This window comes from Peromyscus californicus, unplaced genomic scaffold (assembly GCF_007827085.1).
Source record: "Peromyscus californicus insignis strain IS unplaced genomic scaffold, ASM782708v3 Scaffold_4__1_contigs__length_199733344, whole genome shotgun sequence".
Lineage (NCBI taxonomy): Eukaryota > Metazoa > Chordata > Mammalia > Rodentia > Cricetidae > Peromyscus > Peromyscus californicus.
In genome coordinates this window covers 184,425,817-184,452,515 of record NW_026294562.1, presented here as the reverse complement: position 1 = coordinate 184,452,515, position 26,699 = coordinate 184,425,817, and the positions used below count along the sequence as shown (strand labels likewise).

At 39.8% G+C, this 26,699-nt stretch overlaps 1 protein-coding gene across 1 annotated transcript; it reads left to right on the top strand.

The window, feature by feature from the left end:
• Positions 1 to 804: 804 nt before the first annotated feature.
• Positions 805 to 26,063, top strand: LOC128124174 (killer cell immunoglobulin-like receptor 3DL1). The gene is made up of 7 exons (XM_052760367.1): positions 805 to 1,207; positions 2,357 to 2,662; positions 11,411 to 11,704; positions 14,232 to 14,399; positions 14,973 to 15,019; positions 15,119 to 15,250; positions 25,710 to 26,063. The coding sequence occupies exons 1-7, from the start codon at positions 805 to 807 to the stop codon at positions 26,061 to 26,063; spliced, it is 1,704 nt and encodes a 567-aa protein (XP_052616327.1).
• The last annotated feature ends 636 nt before the right edge of the window (positions 26,064 to 26,699 follow it).

Sequence of the window (26,699 nt, the reverse complement as noted above, 5' to 3'; positions counted from 1 at the left end):
GCCAGTGTTGCAAGATGTCCACCAGAGCTGACTGGTAGTATAGCTTGGAGTCTACATGGTCTTCATTACAGAGAAGAGCTATTGTCTCATTGCTCAGGAACATCCACAAATGGATACAGATAAATGAACAGGATTATTGGGCGGATCATTATGAGTTCAAAGGCATTCTAAATACAAATAAACAAGTTGCTGAACTATACTAGACTCCCAATATTTCACATAAAAGGAGCCTTGAAATGATGAAGGAAGTATCTATCAGCCTCTAGCTTATCATTCTTAGTGTAGAAACATGAGTCTGTATAAACTCTGTGAATAAAAATTTTTACAAATGTACATAAGGAGCAAAGTAGTTCAAAAGACTCATTCCTCACCATTGTTATACATCTTCTCAATTCTGTGGTCCTGGCGGCTATCTCTCCATCATCCATGAGTTTTGGAATATTCATGATATACTTCTCATCTGAATATTGTTAGATTTCTACAGTTGGTGAATGAAGTTACTGATAGGAGTGGACATTAGGGGTTACTCACAGAAGCAAGGGTGACTCAAACCTTACTCAAAGCACACCCCAATATGAGTGAATATCATGAAGCCAAAACCCTGAAGGCAGTGCACAACTTGCGGGCAGCCAAACAGGTCTTAGACATTAGCACTCAGAGCTCAGCTGGTCCAGTATCTTACCCTTTCTATAGAGTTGGGAAGGGCCACTGATGAATCTTGAATGTTTCATCTTTGCATGACATAGAAAGTTTGTTTACATTCTGAATATCCTGAACATCTCAGACTCTTGTATTGAAGAAGGGATGTATCAATTCAGAGAAAAGTGTTATACAAAGGACCCCAAAGAAGAGAAAATTGGAGACTCAGCTCTCAGGGATGAAGGAGCATCATTAAATATTTTCTCTGTGCATCCCTCTGCAGGATATGATGACAAGCCTTCACTCTCTGCCCGGCCAAGCCATATTGTTCCTTTGGGACAGCGTGTGGAACTTCAATGTGACTCTAATAGAAGCTATTATGCATTCATGTTGTACAAAGAACATGGTAATCCTATCCCTCAGATCCAGGGAAGACCATTCAAGAAGAAATTTGTCTTGGATCCTGTGACATCAGCACATGCAGGGACATACAGATGCCAAGGTTTTAATTATCATTACCTTTTTAAAAATTCAGCCAACAGTGACCCTGTGAAGATCATAATTTCAGGTTAGAGATGATGTTTTGAGTGCCTTTCATTTCCCCAAATCTCCCAACCCTGGAATTTTCAGTGTTAGTAAGAGGTTTGGACTTATAACGAATATTCAAACAGAGAAATATATAATGTTCTGGGCATAATAAGATATACAATGTCATGCATTTTTCTAGTCCCTAAGGCTTCCTGTGTGTTCAATAAGTCAAGGAAAAGTTGGGCTGGAAGATGGAACTCAGATCTTAACCAGTTGATATCAGGATGCAAGAATATCCTGAATTGTTCCAGGTCTGGAGAACTACAAGGGTTTATATAACAAAATAGGGAAAAAATCAGTTGTGGGCAAAACAAATCATCATGAGGAGACACCGTGTCACAAACTCTAAACATGGAGGAAAGGTCCAAGTGCCAAGGAATGCATGAGGCTCTAGAAGCTGGAAGGCAAAAAAAATGGATAATTTCCTAGTGATTTCAGCAGTTACTATCCCTGAAGAAACCTGATTTATGCCATTTGACCTTTTCAGAATTCTGATCTCCACAATACTTGTATTCATTTTATGAATCAAATTTGTGGTAATTTGTTATGCTAGCAATTGGAAATTAATATAGGAACTCATGTCAAGAGCAAATTTAGAAGCATGGAAGGAATGATCTGAGATCAGTAAAGTCAGGATGTTAATTCATCAACATGTTAGGAGGAAACAATGCTTTGGATTCTGGATCAGGAATGTCTTATGGTGATTTGAACCATGCATATGGCTAGAACTGTTTTCCTGATAACCATGTTCAATAATAATTCCTTCATTCTGCCAAGGATTATACTTTATCCAAAGCTGATAAAAAGGACACATAGAGCAGCCTGGTGTGAAAAATGGCCATTTTTCCTGCACTTTCTAGTCTTAGAAAAAGACAATAGGGCCTATGAAAAAAAGGGTTTAAAACACACATTCTTGCAACAAGCCAGTGGGAAAATATTGTGCTAATCCTAGAGTCAGATAAGTAGGAAATGGACACAGAAGGATGGAGGAGTCTGTGTCTAGAGTTGAAATAGACAAGAACAAGTGCACTGGAGCACTAACAGGGAGCACAGACCAATTGAGGGAGAACCATAGGTCTTCAAGGAAACAGAGATTTTGATCAGGTTCATACAATTTCTTTATCCTTAGGAATCTACAAGAAGCCTTTCCTTTTGGCCTTACAAACTCCCCTGGTGGATTTAGGAGAGAAGGTGACACTGGAGTGTCGATCAGAGATTATGTTTGAAACCTTCATTTTGACATCACATAAAAATGGAACAATCAAGGACTCTTTAAAGCTTTCTGCAGAACATCATCTTGGGGTTTCCCAGGCCAACTTCTCAACAGGTCCTGTGACACCTGACCATGCTGGAACTTACAAATGCTACGGTTTTTACAATCGCTCACCATATGAGTGGTCAGACTCTAGTGACCCCATTGATATAAATATCACAGGTAAGAGGGTGCAGACACGCTTTTCATTTTCTTTGTGACACAGAGAAATATTCTATACACTAAAAGCTGTGGGAGGCCACAAGAAAATGAGTGTGGGAAATTTATTTGAAGGCAACCTTGGTGAGCATTTTACTGACATAGACAATGAAAAACACACAAGAACAGACCATTGGTTATAACATAAAGCATAGATACAGGAAGGTGCAAAGGAGTCCTAAGTAGAGATACATAGAAAATGGCAATTAGATGAGCAGAATATGAACCAGAGAGAATGAAGTCTTTCTACTAATGTTCAGAAATTTTTTACTTCTACCTCAATAAGAAGTCTGTCAAGATCATGTGTCTGACCTGAGACATAATTGAGCTTGTTAATATGAATCCTTATGCCTTCACACAGGTGAAACCCAGAAAGGACTATGAATTAGTAAAGATGGAATGTGTGCTAAGAGAAAAACTACAAAAAGACAGAAGCCTGAATGGAAACTTTGAAAGTAGACATGGAAAAATTATAGCAGATGTTAAATATGTTAAGACAGATCTTGTCAGATACAGGATATGTCTGGTTCTCTTGGTAGAAGTCTTATAAAGGCAGAAGCAAAAACCAAATTCTGAACTAAGTTCTTGGGAAGTAGATGACAGATCACACTTGATCAGTTCACACACTAAGAGGAAAAGAGAGGGAAGATCACCATGGCCATTGTTCAAGAGAAATATATATAGATATAGATAGAGATATAGATAGAGATAGATAGATATGGAATATTCTGTACTTTGAAAAGAGAGACTAATTAACACAGATATGTAAACAGAAACAAGACGTACCAAGAAAAATAGAATGATATTAGATTCTAGATTTTTTTTTTTAGATTTTTTTTTAATTTATTTTGCAATACAATTCAGTTCTACATATCAGCCACGGATTCCCTTGTTCTGCCCCCTCCCATCCCCCTCACTTTCCCCCAACCCCCCCCCATTCCCATCTCCTCCAGGGAAAAGCCTTCCCCACAGACTGAGGTCAACCTGGTAGACTCAGTCCAGGTAGGTCTAGTCCCCTCCTCCCAGGCCGAGCCAAACAATCCTGCATAGGCCCCAGGTTTCAAACAGCCAACTCATGCAATGAGCACAGGACCCAGTCCCACTGCCTGGATGCCTCCCAAACAGATCAAGCCAATCAACTGTCTCACCCATTCAGAGAGCCTGATCCAGTGGGGACCCCTCAGCCATTGGTTCATAGTTCATGTGTTTCCATTCATTTGGCTATTTGTCCCTGTGCTTTATCCAACCTTGGTCTCAACAATTCTCGCTCATATAAACCCTCCTCATTCTCGCTAATTGAACTCCCAGAGATCCACCCGGGGCCTAGTCATGGATCTCTGCATCCAGATCCCTCAGTAGTTGGATGAGGTTTCTAGCACAACAATTAGGGTGTTTGGCCATCCCATCACCAGAGTAGGTCAGTTCGGGCTGTCTCTCGACCATTGCCGGCAGTCTGTTGTGTGGGTATCTTTGTGGATTTCTGTGGGCCTCTCTAGCACTTTGCTTCTTCCTATTCTCATGTGGTCTTCATTTACCATGGTCTCCTATTCCTTGTTCTCCCTCTCTGTTGTTGATCCAGCTGGGATCTCCCGCTCCCCCAAGCTCTCTTTCCCTCAACCCTCGCCTTTCATTACCCCCACTCATGTCCAGGCTGTTCATGTAGATCTCATTCCATTTCTCTGTCATTAGGTGATCCCTGTGTCTTTCTTGGGGTCCTGTTTTCCAGGTAGCCTCCCTGGTGATGTGAGTAGCAGACAATTCATCCTTGTTTCATGTCTAGTATCCTGCTATGAGTGAGTACATACCATGTTTGTCTTTCTGAGTCTGGGTTACCTCACTCAGGATGATTTTTTCTAGATCCATCCATTTGTCTGCAAACCTCATGATGCCATTGTTTTTCTCTGCTGAGTAGTATTCCATTGTGTATATGTACCACATTTTGTTTATCCATTCTTCTGTTGAAGGGCATCTGGGTTGTTTCCATGTTCTGGCTATTACAAACAATGCTGATATGAACATAGCTGAACAAGTGCTCTTATGGTGTGATTGAGCATTTCTTGGGTATATGCCCAAGAGTGGTATAGCTGGATCTTGGGGGAGATTGATTCCCAATTTTCTAAGAAAGCGCCATATTGATTTCCAAAGTGGTTGTACAAGCTTGCAGTACCACCAGCAGTGGAGGAGAGTTCCCCTAGCTCCACATCCTCTCCAGCATAAGGTGTCTTCAGTGTTTTTGATCTTAGCCATTCTGACAGGCGTAAGGTGGTATCTCAGAGTTGTTTTGATTTGCATTTCCCTGATGATTAGGGATGTTGAGCAGTTCCTTAAATGTCTTTCGGCCATTTGAGTTTCCTCTGTTGAGAATTCTCTGTTTAGTTCTATAGCCCATTTCTTAATTGGACTGTTGGGCATTTTGATGTCTAATTTCTTGAATTCCTTATATATTCTGGATATCAGTCCTCTGTCAGATGTGGGGTTGGTGAAGATCTTTTCCCATTCTGTAGGCTGTCGCTTTGCCTTGTTGACCGTATCCTTTGCTCTACAAAAGCTTCTCAGTTTCAAGAGGTCCCATTGATTGATTGTTTCTCTCAGAGTCTGTGCTACTGGTGTTCTATTTAGGAAGTGATCTCCTATGCCAATGCGTTCAAGACTACTTCCTACTTTCTCTTCTAGCAGGTTCAGAGTAGCTGGATTTATGTTGAGGTCCTTGATCCACTTGGACTTAAGTTTTGTGCACGGTGATAGATATGGATCTATTTGCAGCCTTCTACATGTTGATATCCAGTTTTGCCAGCACCATTTGTTGAAGATGCTTTCTTTTTTCCATTGTGCACTTTTGGCTTCTTTGTCAAAAATTATATGTTCATAGGTGTGCGGATTAATGTCAGGGTCTTCAATTCGATTCCATTGGTCCACATGTCGGTTTTAATGCCAGTACCAAGCTGTTTTTATTACTGTAGCTCTATAGTAGAGCTTGAAGTCAGGGATCGTGATGCCTCCAGAAGTTGTGTTATTATACAGGATTCCTTTGGCTATCCTGGGTTTTTTGTTTTTCCATATGAAGTTGAGTATTATTTTTTCCAGGTCTGTGAAGAATTGTGTTGGTATTTTGATGGGGATTGCATTGAATCTGTAGATTGCTTTTGGTAAGATTGCCATTTTTACTATGTTAGTCCTGCCTATCCATGAGCATGGGAGATCTTTCCATTTTCTGACATCTTCTTCAATTTCTTTTTTCAGGGACTTAAAGTTCTTGTCATATAGGTCCTTCACTTGCTTGGTTAGTGTTACCCCAAGGTATTTTATGTCATTTGTGGCTATAGTAAAGGGTGATGTATCTCTGATTTCCTTCTCCGCTTCTTTGTCCATTGTATATAGGAGGGCTACTGATTTTTTTGAGTTGATCTTGTATCCTGCTATGTTGCTGAAGGTGTTTATAAGCTGTATCAGTTCCTTGGTGGAATCTTTGGGGTCGCTCAAGTATACTATCATGTCATCTGCAAATAGGGAAAGCTTGACTTCTTCCTTTCCAATTTGTATCCCCTTAATCTCCTTATGTTGTCTTATTGCTCTGGCTAGAACTTCAAGTACAATATTGAATAAGTATGGGGAGAGTGGACAGCCTTGCCTCGTTCCTGATTTCAGTGGAATTGCTTTCAGTTTCTCTCCATTTAATTTGATGTTGGCTGTTGGCTTGCTGTAAATTGCCTTTATTATGTTTAGGTATGTTCCCTGTATTCCTGATCACTCCAATACCTTTATCATGAAGGGGTGTTGGATTTTGTCAAATGCCTTTTCTGCATCCAGTGAGATGATCATATGGTTTTTTTCTTTGAGTTTGTTTATATGGTGTATTACATTGACGGACTTTCGTATGTTGAACCACCCTTGCATCCCTGGAATGAATCCTACTTGATCATGGTGGATAATTGTTTTGATGTGTTCTTGGAGTCTGTTTGCCAGTATTTTATTGAGTATTTTTGCATCAATGTTCATGAGGGAGATCGGTCTGTAGTTCTCTTTCTTTGTTGTATCCTTGTTTGGTTTAGGAATTAGGGTAATTGTAGCCTCGTAGAAGGAGTTTGGTAATGTTCCTTCTGTTTCTATTGTGTGGAACAATTTAGAGAGTATTGGTATTAACTCTTCTTTGAAGATCTGGTAGAATTCTGCGCTGAAACCATCTGGTCCTGGGCTTTTTTTGGTTGGGAGACTTTTAATGACTGTTTCTATTTCGTTAGGGGTTATTGGACTATTTAAATAGTTTATCTGGTCTTGATTTAACTTAGGTATGTGGTACCTATCCAGAAAGTTATCCATTTCTTTTAGGTTTTCCAGTTTTGTCGAATAGAGGTTTTTGAAGTATGACCTGATGATTCTCTGGATTTCCTCAATGTCTGTTGTTATGTCCCCCTTTTCATTTCTGATTTTGTTGATTTGGATGCTCTCTCTCTGTCTTTTGGTTAGTTTGGATAAGGGCTTGTCTATCTTGTTGATTTTCTCAAAGAACCAACTCTTTGTTTCATTAATTTTTTGTATTGTTCTCTTTGTTTCTATTTTATTGATTTCAGCTCTCACTTTGATAATTTCCTGGCGTCTATTTTTCCTGGGAGACTGTGCTTCTTCTTGTTCTAGAGCTTTCAGGTATGCTGTTAAGTCTCTAGTGTGAGATTTCTCCAACTTATTTATGTGGGCATTTAGTGCTATGAATTTCCCTCTTAGTACTGCTTTCATAGTGTCCCATAAATTTGGATATGTGGTGTCTTCATTTTCATTGATCTCTAGGAAGTCTTTAATTTCTTTCTTTATTTCTTCCTTAACCCATTGGTGATTCAGTTGGGTATTATTCAGTTTCCATGAGATTGCAGGTTTTCTGTAGTTTTTGTTGTTGTTGAAATCCAACTTTAGACCATGGTGGTCTGATAGAACACAGGAGGTTATTCCAATTGTTTTGTATCTGTTTAGATTTGTTTTGTGGCCAAGTATGTGGTCAATTTTAGAGAAGGTTCCATGGGGTGCTGAGAAGAAGGTATATTCTTTTTTGTTAGGATGGAATGTTCTGTAGATATCGATTAAGTCCATTTGAGTCATGACATCAGTTAAGTCCTTTATTTCTCTGTTAAGTTTCAATTTGGGAGATCTGTCCAGTGGTCAAAGTGGGGTGTTGAGGTCTCCCACTATTAATGTGTGGGGTTTTATATGTGATTTAAGCTTTAGTAATGTTTCTTTTACATATGTGGGTGCCCTTGTGTTTGGGGCATAAATATTCAGAATTGAGACTTCATCTTGGTGGATCTTTCCTGTGATGAGTATGTAATGCCCTTCTTGATCTCTTTTGATTGATTTTAGTTTGAAGTCTATTTTGCTGGATATCAGGATGGCTACACCCGCTTGTTTCTTAAGACCGTTTGATTGGAAAGTCTTTTCCCAGCCTTTTATTTTTAGGTAGTGTCTATCTTTGAATTTGAGATGTGTTTCTTGTATGCAGCAGAAAGATGGGTCCTGCTTTCGTATCCATTCTGTAAGCCTATGTCTTTTTATAGGTGAATTAAGTCCATTGATATTGAGGGAAATTAATGACCAGTGATTGTTCATTCCTGTTATTTTTTGGTGGTGATGTGTGGGTACTTCTATACGTTGGGGTTTACTGCTGTGGCTTTATCTGTTGCCTGTGTTTTCGAGGGTGTATCTGACTTCCTTAGATTGGAATTTTCCTTCTAGTGCTTTCTGTAGGGCTGGGTTTGTTGATAAGTATTGTTTAAATCTGGCTTTGTCATGGAATGTCTTGTTCACTCCATCTATGGTGATTGAAAGTTTTGCTGGGTATATTAGTCTAGGTTGACATCCATGGTCTCTTAGTGTCTGCATTACATCTGTCCAGGTTCTTCTGGCTTTCAAAGTCTCCATTGAGAAATCGGGTGTTATTCTGATGGGTTTGCCTTTATATGTCACTTGGCCTTTTTCCTTTGCTGCTCTTAATATTCTTTCTTTATTCTGTACGTTTAGTTGTTTAACTATTATGTGGCGAGGGGACTTTTTTTGGGGGTCTAGTCTGTTTGGTGTTCTATAAGCTTCTTGTATCTTCATAGGCATTTCCTTCTTTAAGTTGGGAAAGTTTTCTTCTATGATCTTGTTGAATATATTTTCTGTGCCCTTGAGTTGGTATTCTTCTCCTTCTTCGACCCCTATTATTCTTAGGTTTGGTCTTTTCATGGTGTCCCAAATTTCTTGGACATTTTGGTTCATGACTTTGTTGGCTTTAGTGTTTTCTTTGACTGATGAATGTATTTCTTCTACTGTATCTTCAACGCTAGAGATCCTCTCTTCCATCTCTTGCATTCTGTTGATTATACTTGCATCTGAAGTTCCCAATCGTTTTCTCAGATTTTCTATTTCCAGCATTCCCTCTGTTTGTGTCTTCTTCATTTTTTCTATTTCCCTTTTCAGGTCTTGGACTGTTTCCTTCATTTGTTTCATTGATTTTTCTTGATTTTCTCTCAGTATTTTCTTGTTTTCTTCCAGGACTTTATTGATTTCTTCTAATTTGTTTGCCCTTTCCTCTAGTTGTTTACAGCGTTCTTCACATTTTTTTGTCTTTTCCTCTACGCAAGCCTCTAGCTTCTTCATGATGTCATTCATAAGGCTGTTTTCTTCTGCTTCTTCCAATTTCTGATGTTCAGGTCTAGGTGTTGGAGGAGGGCTAGGGCCTGGTGATGCTGTATTGCTATTCATTTTGTTGTATATGTTTCTGCCTTGACGTCTGCCCATCTCCTTGTGGTTCGTTCTTGGCCTTATTCGCACACTTGGTTCAGACAGACCAGTGTTCCAAAACGGAAGTCAGTGTTCCAAAAGGGAAGTCCGGAGCAAGATGGGAGCTGGGGGCCGGCCTCTAAGTCTCAGGAAGAGGCTTGGGGCTCAGGCCGATGGGCGTGGTGGCAGGGCGTGGAGACTGCAGGGTCTGCCAGGGGTCTTGGAGAAGGGGATCCTTACTGGTGGGGCTAGCAGGGAACCTGCCCGGTGGCCAGAACCTGGGGCCAAGTTGGGCAGGTCTTCCCTGGAGTGGCTGGTGCCCAGGGATGGGGTCTGGGGCAAGGACGGGCACTCACCAGTGTTGTAAAAGGGAAGTCCGAAGCAAGATGGGAGCTGGGGGCCGGCCTCTAAGTCTCAGGAAGAGGCTTGGGGCTCAGGCGGATGGGCGTGGGGGCAGGGCGTGGAGACTGCAGGGTCTGCCAGGGTTCTTGGAGAAGGGGATCCTTCCCGGTGGGGCTAGCAGGGAACCTGCCCGGTGGCCAGAACCTGGGGCCAAGTTGGGCAGGTCTTCCCTGGAGTGGCTGGTGCCCAGGGATGGGGTCTGGGGCAAGGGAGGGTACTCACCAGTGTTCCAAAAGGGAAGTCCGGAGCAAGATGGGAGCTGGGGGCCGGCCTCTAAGTCTCAGGAAGAGGCTTGGGGCTCAGGCGGATGGGCGTGGGGGCAAGGCGTGGAGACTGCAGGGTCTGCCAGGGGTCTTGGAGAAGGGGATCCTTCCCAGTGGGGCTAGCAGGGAACCTGCCCGGTGGCCAGAACCTGGGGCCAAGTTGGGCAGGTCTTCCCTGCAGTGGCTGGTGCCCAGGGATGGGGTCTGGGGCAAGGAAGGGTACTCACCAGTGTTCCAAAAGGGAAGTCCGGAGCAAGATGGGAGCTGGGGGCCGGCCTCTAATTCTCAGGAAGATGCTTGGAGCTCAGGCGGATGGGCGTGGGGGCAGGGCGTGGAGACTGCAGGGTCTGCCAGGGTTCATGGAGAAGGGGATCCTTCCCGGTGGGGCTAGCAGGGAACCTGCCCGATGGCGAGAACCTGGGGCCGAGTTGGGCAGGTCTTCCCTGGAGTGGCTGGTGCCCAGGGATCTAGATTCTAGATTTTTATTATATATAGGATGGCATGTTTACAGGTCATGAAATTAGCAAGTGACCATGGGAAGAAAGTTTAATAGAGAGGGGTGGGAAACAAATGAAAGACATATGACATGGAGGAGGAAATGAGGGATGTAAAGAGATCAGCAAATCTGGTAGAAGGGATGGAAGAGGGAGAAAAATGAACAAAAGGAGCTGTATGAGGATGTCATAACAAAGACTCTTACTTGGTATGCTAATTAAAACAAAATCATGAGTAACTCTAATTGAACCCATTGACTTGCAGAACAACTGAAAAAATTGAAATATAGAGAAGACCAATTAGTAAAATGAATGTGATTATTGGAAGTAGAAGGGCAATAAAGAATACTAGCCCTAATATGGTTAATATTATATATCTATAATTATATATAATAATAATATTTAAAACACTAAATGATATATAGTTCAATTTTAAAACTTAAAATAAGCACAAAAATATATTTGTTTGCATAGGAATATTTCATTATGAAGTTGAGTGCTAGATAAAATTAATTATGCTCATACAAACAAACTTTAAAAGACAGATGGATGAACCTGTGCAAATAGAGGCAGAAAATATCATTAAGCAAAAATATTTGAGTACAGAGTGAGGTCATAGACTAAAGATGGTAACAGAGAAATAAAGGGAGAGAAGGAGAGAAAGAGAGGAGAGGAGAAAGGGAGAAATAGAGAGAGGGAGATGGTAAGAGGCAGAGAAATCAAAGAAATAGACACATGTAGAGGGAACACTGAGGAGTGAAAGAACACTGGTAACGAACTAACTCTCTCTTCCTCTTTTCTTCCAGGTTTATACAAGAAACCTTCTCTGTCAGCCCTGATGGGCCCTGTGGTGATGTCAGGAGAGAACGTGACCTTGTCCTGTGTCTCTGACCTTCAGTTTGACATGTTCCATCTGTCCACAGAAGGGGTACCCAAGGGACATGGTCTGCCTTCAGTGAAGAGCCACAATGGAACATTCCAGGCCAACTTCCATCTTGGTCCTGTGGTCCAGGCAGGGAACTATAGCTGCTATGGCTCTTTTAGGAACTCTTCCCATGTGTGGTCAACCCCAAGTGACCCTTTGTACATTCTTGTCACAGGTAAGAGAACTTCATATATATCTCATATCTTGTGATTAATGAAATACTGAGGTCATGTCTCAGGATCCTCCAATTGATGATAGAGAGAAAGTAGCATTTGGAGCTACAGAGAAGGACTGCTGTGAGTCTTAATGTCACGTGTGTGGAATTAAACATATATTTGTATATGTGTGTTACATTTATATATGTGTATATACACATGTGATGTGTATATATGTACATGTATGTATGCATGTATGTGCAAATATGACATGTGTACATATATATGTGAATATGCATAGCTTTATATACATATGTAACAATAATTTTCAGTGAAGAAGAGGCTATTAATTTAAGAGTGTTGTGGGGATATGAGAAAGCTTGGAGGAAGGGTTTCTGGGAGGGACTGGAGAGAGGAAAGGGATGGGAAAGGGAAAGAATTATATTTCAACTGAAAACCTATTGTAAAAAACACTCAATTTGGGACTTGGTAGCAGATATCAAAGCAACAAACAGAAAGCCTCCTGAACACATTTTATATGACTTTGCATCCATACTGGGATATCTATGAATAGAGGCAGACATTTCAATGGGTCAGGACAGAGTCATTAGGGATGAGGTTCATATCAGTTTGGGCAAAGCAGAGATGGAGCAGCCCTCCAGATCTCTTGCTCACATACATCTTCCCACAGCATTCCTATGAATCAGCAAAACTTGAAATCCAAGGAGAGAGTCAACACATAGAAGCAATCCACTAAATGTCATTCTATAACTCTACAGGCTCAGCACTAAGAGGTGGAGTGGGTGGTGGTCACTGTCCAAATTTAAAACACTTTCCTTAAGGGGAAGACAGACAGCCTCTGATGAACGTTCTCCCTCTCCTGTTCCCTTCTCTAGTTAACTCAACAAGAAACTTCACTTCTTGCACAGAAGCAGACTTCACAACCAGTGAGTAATTGATTGCTCTTCTATTGTGGAAACTTATGGACCAAAAGCTCTTTGGCTTATTTTGTCTCAGCTCCTTCCTGACTCTGTATTCTTATCATCATCATCTCCCCTCTCTGATTCTTGAACTCTTCAACATTAGAAGTTGTTTAGGAGCAGTTTGGGAAATTTAATGATTATGCATCTTTAATTTCTGTACCTGAGACCTTGGTGAGTGAAAAGAAGAGTAAATTTTACTCCCTTTTCAGGATCAATGAAGTGCTCATTCTAACTCTAATCCTCCTGGGGAGGAGGTGATGGGACATGAAGAAGGAAAGAAGTGAGAAGAAGGGAAGACTTTATATAAAAATACTACTTCTGATGGATTAGACTTGACTTCACTTTTTTCCCCAAAGAGAAATAAATGTTTAGTTCAAGGTGTTACAGAAGCAAGGAAGATCTAATGAGAACTGATATCAAATTCAGATTGAGTTACTTAACATATTATTTTAACCTAGTGCCCTGCAGTGTTCTGCCACTAGCATAACACCAATATATTCCTGGATGTGTGGACTTCTGCTGGAGCATAGTCAATTTAGTAGTAACAACACTCCTAAAACTGACACTCATTCTCCCAACAGTCACCAATAGCTTCTAACCCCTTGACTAGGGGTGGGACCTCATGTCCAACTCCACTCTCCATGCTGGGTTTTGGTCATGCTTGAACTTGCACCATTTTGGGGCATGCTATATCAACCTCTTGTGAAGTTCATATATTCACCTGCCCTCAGTGTACAGAAGACAGCTTTCTTATAGTTATCCATAGACTCTTTGTGCAGTCTCTTCTTCCATATCTTTTCAATGATGCTGTGTAGCTAGAGTTTTCCTGCCTGGCCCACGGTCAGGGCAAATTTCTCTCACCTGCCAGTCCCACAGCTGCTCAGACCCGACCAAGTAAACACAGAGACTTACATTGCTAACAAACTGTATGGCCGTGGCAGGCTTCTTGCTAACTGTTCTTACAGCTTAAATTAAGCCATTTCTATAAATCTATACCTTGCCACATGGCTCGTGGTTTATCGCATCTTCACATGCTGTTTCTCATCGTGGCAGCTGGCAGTGTCTCTCTGACTCAGCCTTCCACTTCCCAGTTTTATTCTCCTCCTTGTCCCGCCTATACTTCCTGCCTGGCCACTGGCCAATCAGTGATTTATTTATTGACCAATCAACAACACACTTGACATACAGACCATCCCACAGCAATGCTGAACATTTGGAGAAGGATTTGAGATGTAAACATCTCATTTAGTGCCACAATTCTAGAGTCTCTTCATCTCCACAGCGTGCCCAGTTGTGGGTATCTGTAATAATCACCATCTGTCCCAAATATAGATTCCTCTGATGAGAGTTGAGAAATATAGTCATATCTAGGTATAATAATAATTCATTAGAAGTCCATTTAATACTGATTCCATTGAGCAGGTAATTATTAGTGGGTTCTCCATCAAGACTCTTGTCCTAAAGCAATATTATATCAATTATCCATCAATTGATAAATACTATGCAATCTGTTAAAATGGGGATAATAAGATTTTCCTTTTATTAGGTTCACATCTTCCTCCAGATAACCACAGGAAAACGCATATTCTGATTGGACTGTCAGTGACCACAATCCTTGTCTTCCTCATCATCCTCCTTTATTCTTGTTGCTCTACCAAAAAGAGTAAGTCTCAGGAACAAGTCAGTGAATGTCATCTGAGTAGTGTGAGAGAACAAGACCAGAGAAGTAGAGGTATGCTTTCTTAATTTATAAAAAAAAAAATACTTTGACCAAGACAGGGAAACTAAGGCAGAGCTTTCTAGGGAAAATCCACAGCCCTTGCCCTTCCCCACATTTTTCAGATCACTGAATAATTCCTCAATGCATCTTCGCATCCAAAGCATGCACTAATAACAAGGAGAAGGTTTAACAAGAGTGTGTGTGTGTATGTGTGTGTGTGATGTGTGTGTGTGTGTGTGTGTGTGTGAGAGAGAGAGAGAGAGAGAGAGAGAGAGAGAGAGAGAGAGAGAGAGAGAGAGAGAGAAAGAGAGAGAGAGAGATTGGGAAGCAGGGAGAAAAGGAGGAATGGAAGGGGAGGGAGGGAGGGAAGTAGGAGGAGGGCAGAGAGTATGTGCTGAAGAAAATGTTATACAGCATTGTAGAATGGGGCTGTGAACATAAAGCAGCAGAAAATCTGGTTCTAATTTGCAATGGGTGAGCAACCTTGGGTTTTACCATATCTCTCACTAGTAATTCTGATTTTATATGAGAGTGCAGAAGTACTTTATTATATGTGTTTGATTACTTCTGTCCCCTAAAATGCAGTCATCATGGACCAAGACTCTGACGTGAGAACAATACTGAACAGTCAGGTAATGTCCTGAGTCTGCCCTCTTCCATACAGTTTAATATTCTTCACTCTCTGCAAGAATGTGTGCACACAACATCACTTGACATTTGCCTCTTTCTAGGACCCTGAAAGAGAAGAAGTGCAGGAGGTGACATACTTAGAATTTGATCAGATGATCTTCAAACAAAAATTGACCACTCCCGATTCCCAGATTCCCAAGGAATTTTCCACAGATCCCAGTGTATACATGGAAGTCAGGAAATGTTAAGCTGAGATGAAAGATCTTCTTCACCCCATGAGTTCTCAAAGAAAGATCTGAGGAAGACCACAGTCCTTTCTCCAGTAAAGACCAGTAGATGCAGTGAAACAACAGCTGGAATGTCAAGACAGAGGTCTCTCTCTAACTTTGGGACCATGCTTCTTATTCTAATATGGTTCTGAACGTGGCTTTCCTTTACTTACAAAGGTTATGGTCCTTGCAACCCACTCAACAGAAATCAAAATCTTTTGCTTAGTTCATGGGTCTCTATTTCATTTCACTCTGGCAGACCTCTACAGCCTGACTAGCTGTAAGTTCATGATGTACTTGAAGCTGTAACCATGTTGAGTATCTCACGATTGCAGATCAACAAGATCAATAAGATACTCTTTATTAGTGTATCTTACTAACATGTAATCATGTTATACAACATAATGGGTTTGAAAACAATTTCATATATGTTATATTATATTCACACTCAGTTACCCAAACTTGTCTTTCTAACTCTGCTGCTGATATCATTCTGAAAGCCTACTCTTAACACTGGGTTTCACCATTTGCTGTACTGTGCACCCCAAATGCTGTATGTCAAAGTCCTCTCTCACCAGAACCATCCTCCTATTTCTTTAATATTTCAATGTATACATCCCCATTATTGAAACACTTTCTAAGGTGTGGTTGAAGTAAGCACCTCATTCTCTTATTTTTCAATTACCTTCCTGTTGAAAAGTTAGTTCCTCAGAATTAGAACATTGCCTTTTGGAGGAGAAACAATTAAGTCACCAGAACTAAACTAAACTTCAAAAGGCTCAGGAAGATCCAGAAACATACGGAATTCACAAAGGTCCTCCCTAATTTCATATGAGTAATAACAAAAGCTGAGGAGACCCTCCAGTTTACCAAGCTGCACAATATGCAGGGATGTAGGTTTCCTTTATCTTCACCCACGCTAACATTGGCTTTTGTAAGTCCACCAAATTTAGTGTTACCCATGCTCCCGTAAGTATCTCCTCATACACTGGGATGGCTAATGTCACATTGACGGCTAACTATATGTTTTAAAGTTTAAAATTGCTGTGATTAAAATAAGTAGATGTCAATATTGAATTTGCAAGTGTTAAAGTCTGCTTAGTGATTATTTTTGTCATTGCCTGGTATTGTATAAATTTAACAATTCTTTTTCTGTTTCTAGAAATAAAAGCTTTCTTTGTACCAGATGATATTCTGTTTGCACATAGACAGAATATTTACTTTAGATACTTGGCCTTTAAAAATCACCTGACTGAGGTGTCTGGGTGCTGCTTGATCTCTGAGATTCCTAGTACAGTGTGGACCTCAATATAGTAAAAATTATCTGACCAGGTTGTAGTCTGGAAAATGGAGCTCAGGGAAGAAGGTGAAATTGGGAGCTGTTGGGTCAGCTTTAGGGAATCTTAGCTGGCAGTGAGTAGTGTCTTACCCTGGGTCCTTAGATCCAGCCTTGCCTTATGCAAGAAGAAGCCTTACTCTGAAGTCGTGGGCTAAAATAAAACATAGGAAGAAATAAATAAATCTCATAAATAATGCCAAAAAAGCTAAGTCAGGTGAAGGAAACTCTTCAAGACATGAAAATGGAAATAGAAGCAGTAAAGAAAACATAAAAGGAAGGACTTTGGAAATAGAAAATCTGAGTAAGTGAACAGGAACTACAGATGCAAACATCACCAACAGAATATATGAGATAGTAGAGAGAATCACAGGCACAGAAGATACATTGGAGGGAAGAGATGAATCGGTCAAACAAAATGTTAATTCTAAAACATTCTGAACAGAAAACATCCAGGAAATCTGGGACATTATGAAAAAGCCAAATCTATGAATAAGAGGAATATAAGAAAAAGAACCCCAGCTCAAATGGGCAGGAAATATATTCAACAAAATCATAGAAGAAAATTTTCCCAACCTAAACACAAAATGCCTATGAGGAACAAGAAGCTTACAGAATACCAAACAGATAGGACCAGAAAAAATGTCCCCACACCATATAATAATCAAAACATGAAGTAAAAACGACAGATTATTAAAAGCTGCAAAGGAAAAAAAGCCAAGGAACATATACAGGCAGAACTGTGAGAATTACACCTGACATCTTAATGGAGCCTTTAAAAGCCAGAAGAGCCTAGATTGGTGTTTTATAGACTCTAAGAGAACACAGACACAAGCACAGAATATGATACCCAGCAAAATTTTCAAACACCATAGATGGAAAGAGCAATATATTTCATTTCAAAGTCAAATGGAAACAATATCTATGCACAAATACAGCCCTAGAGAAGGTACAAGCAGGAATATTTTAAACCTGGGAGGATAACTACACCCATGAAAACACAGGCAATAAATAAACACACACAAGCAAAAGCCAGAGATGTGAAACACACACACACACACACACACACACACACACACACACACACACACACTACCAACAACAACATCATAATAATAGGACTTAACAACCAGTGGTCATTAATATCTCTCAGTAGCAATGGAACTCAATTCTCCAATAAAATGACACAAACACTAACAGAATGAATATGGAAACACAATCCATCCGTTTGCTGCATACAGGGAACATACCTCAACACTAAACATAGACATTGTCTAAGAGTAAAAGGATGAAAAAGTGTTTCCAAGCAAATGGACCTAAGAAGCAAGCTGATGCAGCTATTCTAATGTCCAACAAAATAGACTTTCACTGAAAATTAATTAAAAGGGATAGAGAAGGATATTTTAAACTCTAAAGGAAAAACCCAGTGAGAGGACATTGTAATTCTTCACATCTATGCCCCAGACACAGAGGCACATACATTTGTAAAAGAAACATACCTAAAGCTTCAATCACACATTGAACCTCACACATTAATCGTGGGATACTTCAACAACCCACTTCCCCCAATGAAAAGGTTGTCAGGACAAAACAAAAGAGGCATAATAGTGCTAACATGATTTATGAACCAAATGGGTCTAACAGATATCTACAGAACATTTCACCCAAACACAAAAGAACATACCTTCCTCCCAGCAAATCTTTCCAAAATTAAACTTATAGTGAGTCACAAAGCAACTCTCAACGGACACAAGAAAATTTAAATAAGCCCCTGCATCCTCTCAGAACACCATGAATTAAAGATGTATTTCAACAATAACTAAAACAACAGAAAGCCTACAAACTCATGGAAACTGAATAACTGTCTGCCTAATCACAACTGAGTCAAGGAATAAATGAAGAATGGAATTAAAGACTTCCTAGAATGAATGAAAATGAATGTACATACTACCCAAACTTTTGAGACATAATAAAAGCAGTGTTATGGGGAAAGTTTTACGTGTCTTCATAAAGAAATTAGAAATATGTCATACTAGCAACATAACAAGATACCTGAAAGGTCTAGAACAAAAAACAAGCAAACACACCCAACCTACATCTAACAGAGGGCTGATTTTCAACATATATAAAGAACCCAAGAAAATAGGCATCAAAAAAATCAAATAATCCTGTGATGATATATTGTGTAAGAAATAAAGCTTTCCTGAGGTTCAGAAGGCATTAACAGGCACTAGATTAAACATAGAAGCTAGGCAGTGGTAGCATACACCTTAAATCCTAGCACTCAGGAGGCAGAGACATGTTTGGATCTCTATGAGTTCAAAGCCACACTGGACTACTTGAGATTGATTCCGTCTAGGAGAGAAAGAGAGCAGGCAGTGCTGGCACATATCTTTAATCCTAGTACTTGAGAGTCAAGCCCTTAATCCAAGTTCTTGAGATCTCATGCCTTTGCTATCAGTATTTGGGAAGAGCACATGCCATTAATCCCAGCATTAAGAAGAAATAAAATGGCTGGGCAGAGAAAGGCATATACGGTTTGAGGATACAAGAACTAGAGCCTTTTGGCTGAGGACTCAGAGAAATTCAGTCTGATGATTCATGGGGACAGGATGAGCTGAGGAGTTGGCAAGGTGACAAGTGGCTGTGGCTTGTTTCCTCTGATCTTTCAGCATTTACCTTGATATCTAGCATTGAGTTTTTATTATACGGCCAATGAGAATTTGTGAATAAAATCCGATTAAAAATGAGGTATGGATCTAAATAAAGAACTCTAAACAGAGGAACCTCAAATGGCTGAGAAGCACATACAGAAATAATCAACATCATTAGCCATCAGGGAAATTAAAATCAAAATGACTTTGAGATTCCATCTTACACCTGTCAGAATGGCTAAGATCAAAAACACAAATGACAGTTTATGCTTAAAAGGATGCGGCACAAGGGGAACACCTCTCCACTGCAGGTGGAAGTACAAACGTGCACAGGCACTTTGGAAGTCAATATGGTGGTTTTGCAGAAAATTGAGAACTGACCTACCTCAACACCCAGCTATACCACTCCTGTGCATATACCCAGAGAACACTAACATATTACAAGGACACTTGTTCAACTATGTTCACAGCAGCATTATTAACAATATCCAGAAAATGGAAACAACCTAGATGTCCATCAAATGAAGAATGGATAAAGAATGTATTACATTTATACAATAGAGTATTACTCAGCTGTTAAATTAATAACACCAAGAAATTTGCTAGCAAATGGATGGAACTAGAAAAGATCACCCTGAGTGAGGCAACCCAGACCCAGAAAGGCAAAAATGATATGTACTCAATTATAAGTGGATAGTAGTTATAAAGTAAAGGGAAAAATCCTATAATCTACAGACCTTAAGAAGTAAAGTAACAAGGAGGGCTCAAGGGAGACACATAAATCTCACTATGAAGGGTAAACAGAATGGACGTCATAGATGATTGGGGGTAAAGGATATGGATATGAGTGTGTTCATGGGAAGAGAAGGGATCCAATAAGAAGAAAATGGAGAGAAAGAGTGCTGAGAGAGACAATTGGATTCAGGAGGATCTTTGGGGTGATCTATAAAACCTTGTGCAATAGAAACTCCCAGGAATCTATGAGAGTGGCATTATATAAGACTCCTAAGATTGGGGGATTCAGAGTCTGAAACAGCCATCTCCTTAACAAGTCAAGACTTCCAGTAGAGGAACAGGGGTGCCCATCCAGCTACATAACTTCTAACCTACAATTTTCCCAACATATTGTGCTGGGGTAGAGTTGGCACAAAAAATATGGGAGTGGTCAACCCATTACTGGTGTAGCTTATGACTCATACCATGAGAGGGAGACCACATCCAACATTACCTGAAAGACCAGAACGCAGAGGCCTAATAGACCAGAAACTTAGTATAAAATTGAACATGACTAGCAAAAAAAGTCAATGAAATGATTCCTAATGATATTCTGCTCTACTCATAGACTGGTAACTAAGCCAGTTGTCATTAGAGGCATCACCCAGCAACTGATGGAAACACATGTGGTGATATTTTATTTGTATGTTAAAAAAGAAAGTTTGCCTGGAGATCAGAGGAAATAGCAAGCCATTTTAAGTAAACACAATAGTCAGGAAGTGGTAGCACATGCCCTTAATCCTATCACTTAGCAGGCAGGATCTGTGTGTTCAAGGCCACACTAGGGAACAGATCCCAGCATGGTGACACATACCTTTAATTCCAGTACCAACCATAGAGATCTGGAGGTCTATGCAGATGGACAGAAAGTAACAGAGCTGTGTAGGAAGAGGAAATGAGGTAGCTGGGCTAAGATAGCCAATGAGAGGGCCGAACAGCAAGGCAGTAAAAGCCTGGGTAGACAGGAAGTCATGGCATTTGGAAGCTGCAGACCTGGTAAGGTAGGTTGGCTGGTGGATCTCACTATTTCCATGATCTGAGGCTTTCACTCCTATATTAGGCTCCACATTTTTTAATTAATAAGATCATTTGTAATTTGTCAACAAACAGACGCAGAGGTCCACAGACAAAACATTAGACGGATCTGAGGGAATCCTGTTGCAGAAGGGAAGGAAGAATTGTGGGAGTAAGAGGGGTAAAGGGTACCACAAGAAAGCCCACAATATGAACTAACCTGGACTCAGAGAGGCTTGCAGAGCCTGAACTGATGACCAGAGAGCTTACATGGTACTGATCTAGGCCCTCTGCATATATGTTACAGTTCTATAACTTGATCTTCTTGTGGGACTCCTAACAATGGGAGCAGGGGCTGTCTCCCATTCTGTTACCTGCTTTTGGAATCCTTTTCTCCTACTATATTCCTAATCAGGCCTTAACAGGAAGGAGATACATGGGCTTGCTGTAACTTGATGTGACATGTCTGGCTGGTATACATGGAAAACCTACCCTTTACTGAAGAGACAGGAGAAGTGGATGGAAGAAAGAAGGAAGGTTAGAGGAAGGAACAATAGAAAAGATGGAGGGGACACTCAGATTGGGCTGGAAAAATAGTGAATGAATTTAAAAATATAAATAAGAGTATAGGTATCTTCAAATGATGACATTGTCAAGTAAGATGCAAGGGAGAAGAGAAGGGATAGAAAGAGAAAGACCCTCTACTCACCTGCTTTGTCCAGTACGTTCATGGTTTTTAATACAAACAAAACTAATTTTACCCATCCAAGTAAAACTCTAACTCCCATGTTATGACTGACCCCACATATCTTTTTTGAGAGTAATTACAGAATTTTAAACTAAGAAGATATGTATTTATTTTGAGAATAATTTGGTAATATTAAATTAAGAATATTTTGCTTATAAAAAGGTTGTTTGTAGGATTGGAGTATCCAGTGGATAAAAGCACTGGATACTCTTCCATAGGATCTGGAATCAATTCCTCTGCACCACATGGCAGCTCACAACCACTGGTAATTCCAACTCCAGAGAATCAAGTGCTTTCTTCTGGAGTCTACAGGTACCAGATGTCCCCACTGTATACAACATGCATTCAGGTAAAACACCCATATACAAAAAATAAAAATTTGAAACATAAGTTAGTAAGCATCTAATAAAAGGAAATAACTCATTCCAACTATATTAAAAAGATGGTTGGAGTGCAAACTTGTATAGCTACTTTTGAAATCAGTGTGGCGTTTTCTCAGAAATTGGGAATCAATCTTCCTCAAAACCCAGCTATACCACTCTTGGACATATAACCAAGGAATACTCAATCGTACCACAGGGATACATGCTCAACTATGTTCATAGCATTATAGGATTTGCCCTACACTAGAAAAGTGGTTTACCCTTCACTGAGGACTTAGCCCTTCACACTGGTTGTCAGCTGTGGGGATCCTTGCAAATGTTATGGGTGGAAAAGAAATTAAACTTGAAAGGCAAGAAGAAAACACATTTCAGCATGACTTAGTTGTCTCCCTGGTACAAACTACTGGAGTCTGACATCAAGCAGTTTGTTTTAAGTACATTGAAACACAGTACACTTTGAGGGAAAAATCCTGATATAATACAATCCCTAGTGCAAAATGAAGTATAACGGTATCAAATGTCAGAAAATGGTTTGTTCCAAAAGATAGACTGTAGAGATAGGCTACCTCTGTACGTTTAAGGGACTTGGGTAGACTCTTGTGTGTTCTCTATCACACAAATAGCTTAGCAGTCATTTGGGCTATTAGCCAACTCTGGTCCTGGTTCTTGTAGCAGGAGGAAGTACCTGGCTGTGCAGATAATGTAAGGGACACAAAGACTATTAAGTTTCTGGAGTCCTCATTTTGGGAGCTTGATATGGCCTGATCTTTCAGAGAAAACTATGATTATATAGACTATTAGCTGCTTCTGGACCTTCTTGTAGGAGATTGATAGGATCTGAGCCTTCAGACAACACAGATCACGAAGGTATTAATCAAATTTAATTCCCATATATCCAGGAAAAATTCAGGCTATGCATCTGTTTTTTGAAAAGACAAGCATGGATGGTTAACATTCCTGGTTTCCCTAGTGAACAGTGGGCACAAATATTTTTTCCTAACATGTATTCATAATGAAAACTTAAATAGAAAGTTTACAAGAAAATGGATGTAAATGGGAATCATAGTTTATCATAAGAGCAAGTTTCAGAAAGATAAATACCACATACTTCATTATGTGGAATAAAAATTAAAAATTATATTTCTATATTTTTAATTTTTATTAATTTTTAGGTTAGCTAACAAAGTATAGAGTTTCTTTATGGCATATTGACACATATATGTTATACTGTGTGTGTGTCTGTGTGTGTGTGTGAAAGAGAGAAGTAGAGATACAGAAAGAGAGAACTAATGCCATCTCTTACAATGATCCATGAGACTTGTAGTGACAGATGTGACAGAGAAGAAGAGGAGAATAAAAGGGGTGGAGAATTAAGGATGGTGGGTAAGAAGTGCATGAAACAGGAAAGCAGAAGAGAGAACCAACTAGAAGTAGAAAGGAAACCAGTAGGAGTAGGGGTGGTGGTGATATAAAGTCTTCCAAGAAATATTGAAACATTTCTCAGACACACCAGCCAAAGAGTTCTAAAACACTATATAGAGACAAACAGCGATCTTGGGACATCTACAATGACCCCTCCAGCTTCAGGGACTATCATAAAAGAAGGCTTTGTAATGAGCATAAGAGCTAGAAGATGGGAAGGAGTACAGTGAGAGGCTGGTCTCTAAATATGACAAGGCGGTACTGCAAATGAATTCACAGCAGCTGGGATTACGTAGTGGATCAACAAACATAAATATGCAACTGTATCCATGGTGTGCTGATGAATAAATTCCTTCAGGAGTATTCTCAAGACAGGTGTAGCACTTGTTTCTAAATATTTTAGGCAATTGTAAATGGCAGTATTATCTTGGTATATCTGCTAGTGTGAATTTAATTTAAAATATCAACTTGCCAGAATACAGAATAGATTCTAGAGTCTAAGAGTTGTATAAATCATAGAGAGTTTGCATATGATCATGTCTTGGGGGGAATTTTCCTGTTTAGTTTAATTGGTGAAGTGAAGAGACCTGCCCAACATTTAGAGAGTGGCATCATCTCCTAAGGTAGTCCTTAAATCTTTAAGAGTGAAGTAAACAGTTCAGTATAAGGAAACACTTCTTGATCTGATTTTTAATTGTGGGTCCAAATGTGACAGTCCCTGCGATTCACCCAGAGTGATGGAACTGTAAGTGAAACAAACCTTTTCTCCTTTAAAAATAAAAATAAAGATAAAAATGTTTACAGACAAGTGTTAGAATGAGCATCTAAATTCCTAGAATTGGGCTGGATTGAAAAGAATTAACTCAAGTTTGAGACTAGTATCTGCTCCATGACTGAATTCTGGTATAACCTAGGCTAAATATAAGGAGAAAAGAGAGACAGGAATTTGAGCAACATTAGACATTTTTAGGGAAATCCTCCTTTCATGTTGGAAATATAAACAGAAGGGTTCTTTGTTTCTTCTGCAATTCCCCACAAGACCAACTAAGTATTTCAAAAAGGAATTGCTTATTTTGTATGTGAAGTAACAAATTTAGAAATGTGTGGTCAGTAACTGAGACCTCACACCTCCTGTGGGTCCTACTATCTCACAAGTATCTGCTGTTATGAAGGCACACAGACAGGATGCTAACTAGGCTGCAGCTATATCAGCATTTGAACCCACAAAAAAAAACACCTTCCTGTGTCCCCAATGAGTCCTTAATGAAAGTGAGTTACCAAGGAAAAAAGGACTCCCACAAAAGATAGACTATCTCTTAACAGGAATACTAACTTATTTTAGTGGCAGGCAAGGATAGTCTAATCTCCTTAGCATTCTGCTAAGGTAACTGTAATTGTGTCTGGAACTGTGAAACTTGGTTGCCTCTCTTCAACCCATGGCATACTGTCTTGGTTGCATGATGAATGAAAATTCTTGAGAGGAGACTGAGGGACTGAAAACTCCATGGAAATCCTCAAGACTGTGCTTACTTTGAAAAGAAAAATATGTTGTGAATATACAGAAAAACATATGATATTTAGAGCTCTTTAGAAGAATATAATCGGCAGACAGAATGACAAACAGAGGTAAATAGATAATGGGTAGAAGAAAGATGTGCAAAAATAGATGATTGAAAGATAGAATAATAAATCACAAATACATAAATAATTGACTGACAGATCATCTGATTGACAGAATGAAGAGGAGAGAAAAAAGATGATGGATAGTTAATAGGTATATATGTATTTAGACAGACAATAGATAGATGTTATATATTATCTATAGATAGATAGATGATAGATAGACAGATAATAAAGAGATAGATGATAGATGGATAGATAGATAGATACATACATACATACATACATACATATAGAAAAAACACAAAGATGACTAGATACATGATAGATAAATAAGAGATTCATAGATGATAGATAGATAATAGGTGCTGGAAAAATAGATACAAACATGATTACAGGTCACAGTGACATACATAATGGATATACCCAAACTTATGGTCAGATCATTAAGTACATAAATAAAATATTGTAGAGGTATAATACAAGGAAGTTAACAGCAACACCAGAAAGCTCTAGAACAAAAAGGAGAAATCACACCCAGCACAGAGTTCCTCTGCGAAGAACACACCAGAAATTTGTCATCGCCACATCCACAAAAGTTGACATCAGCAAAGTTAAAATCCCCAAACACCTGACTGACGCTTACTTCAAGAAGAAGCAACTGTGCAAGCCCAGACACCAGGAGGGGGAGATCTTCGACACTGAGAAGGAGAAATACGAGATTACAGAGCAGCGAAAGGCTGATCAGAAAGCTGAGGACTCGCAGATTTTGCCAAAGATCAAAGCTGTTCCTCAGCTCCAGGGCTACCTGCGATCTCAGTTCTGACGAACAGGATGTATCCTCACAAACTGGTTTTCTAAACTGCTAACAACCTAATTAAACAACTTCATGTTTCTTTGAAAAAAAAATGAACAAACTCATGGTTGAATGTAATGCAATACAAACAAAATAAATACAAAGAAACAATAAAACAATTTTAGTCATCAGGAAAAATCAATAAGATTAACAAACCCTTATCCAACTTAACTAAACCATAGGAAGAATATCTAAGTTAAGAAATAAGACACGAGATCCCAGCCGGATCAACAACAGAAAGGGAGAACAAGGAATAGGAGACCATGGTAAATGAAGACCACATGAGAATAGGAAGAAGCAAAGTGCTAGAGAGGCCCACAGAAATCCACAAAGACACCCCCACAACAGACTGCTGGCAATGGTCGAGAGACAGCCCAAACTGACCTACTCTGGTGATGGGATGGCCAAAACCTCCTCCAACTACTGAGGGATCTGGATGCAGAGATCCATGGCTAGGACCCGGGTGGATATCTGGGAGTCCAATTAGCGAGAATGAGGAGGGTTTATATGAGCGAGAATTGTTGAGACCAAGGTTGGATAAAGCACAGGGACAAATAGCCAAACGAATGGAAACACATGAACTATGAACCAATGGCTGAGGGGTCA

Coding starts and splice junctions, on each gene's coding strand:
- LOC128124174 (XM_052760367.1), top strand. CDS start 805: ATGTATCAATTCAGAGAAAAGTGTTATACAAAGGACCCCAAAGAAGAG. Junction 1,208..2,356: donor TGTGAAGATCATAATTTCAG/GTTAGAGATGAT, acceptor CTTTATCCTTAG/GAATCTACAAGAAGCCTTTC. Junction 15,020..15,118: donor GAACAATACTGAACAGTCAG/GTAATGTCCTGA, acceptor GCCTCTTTCTAG/GACCCTGAAAGAGAAGAAGT.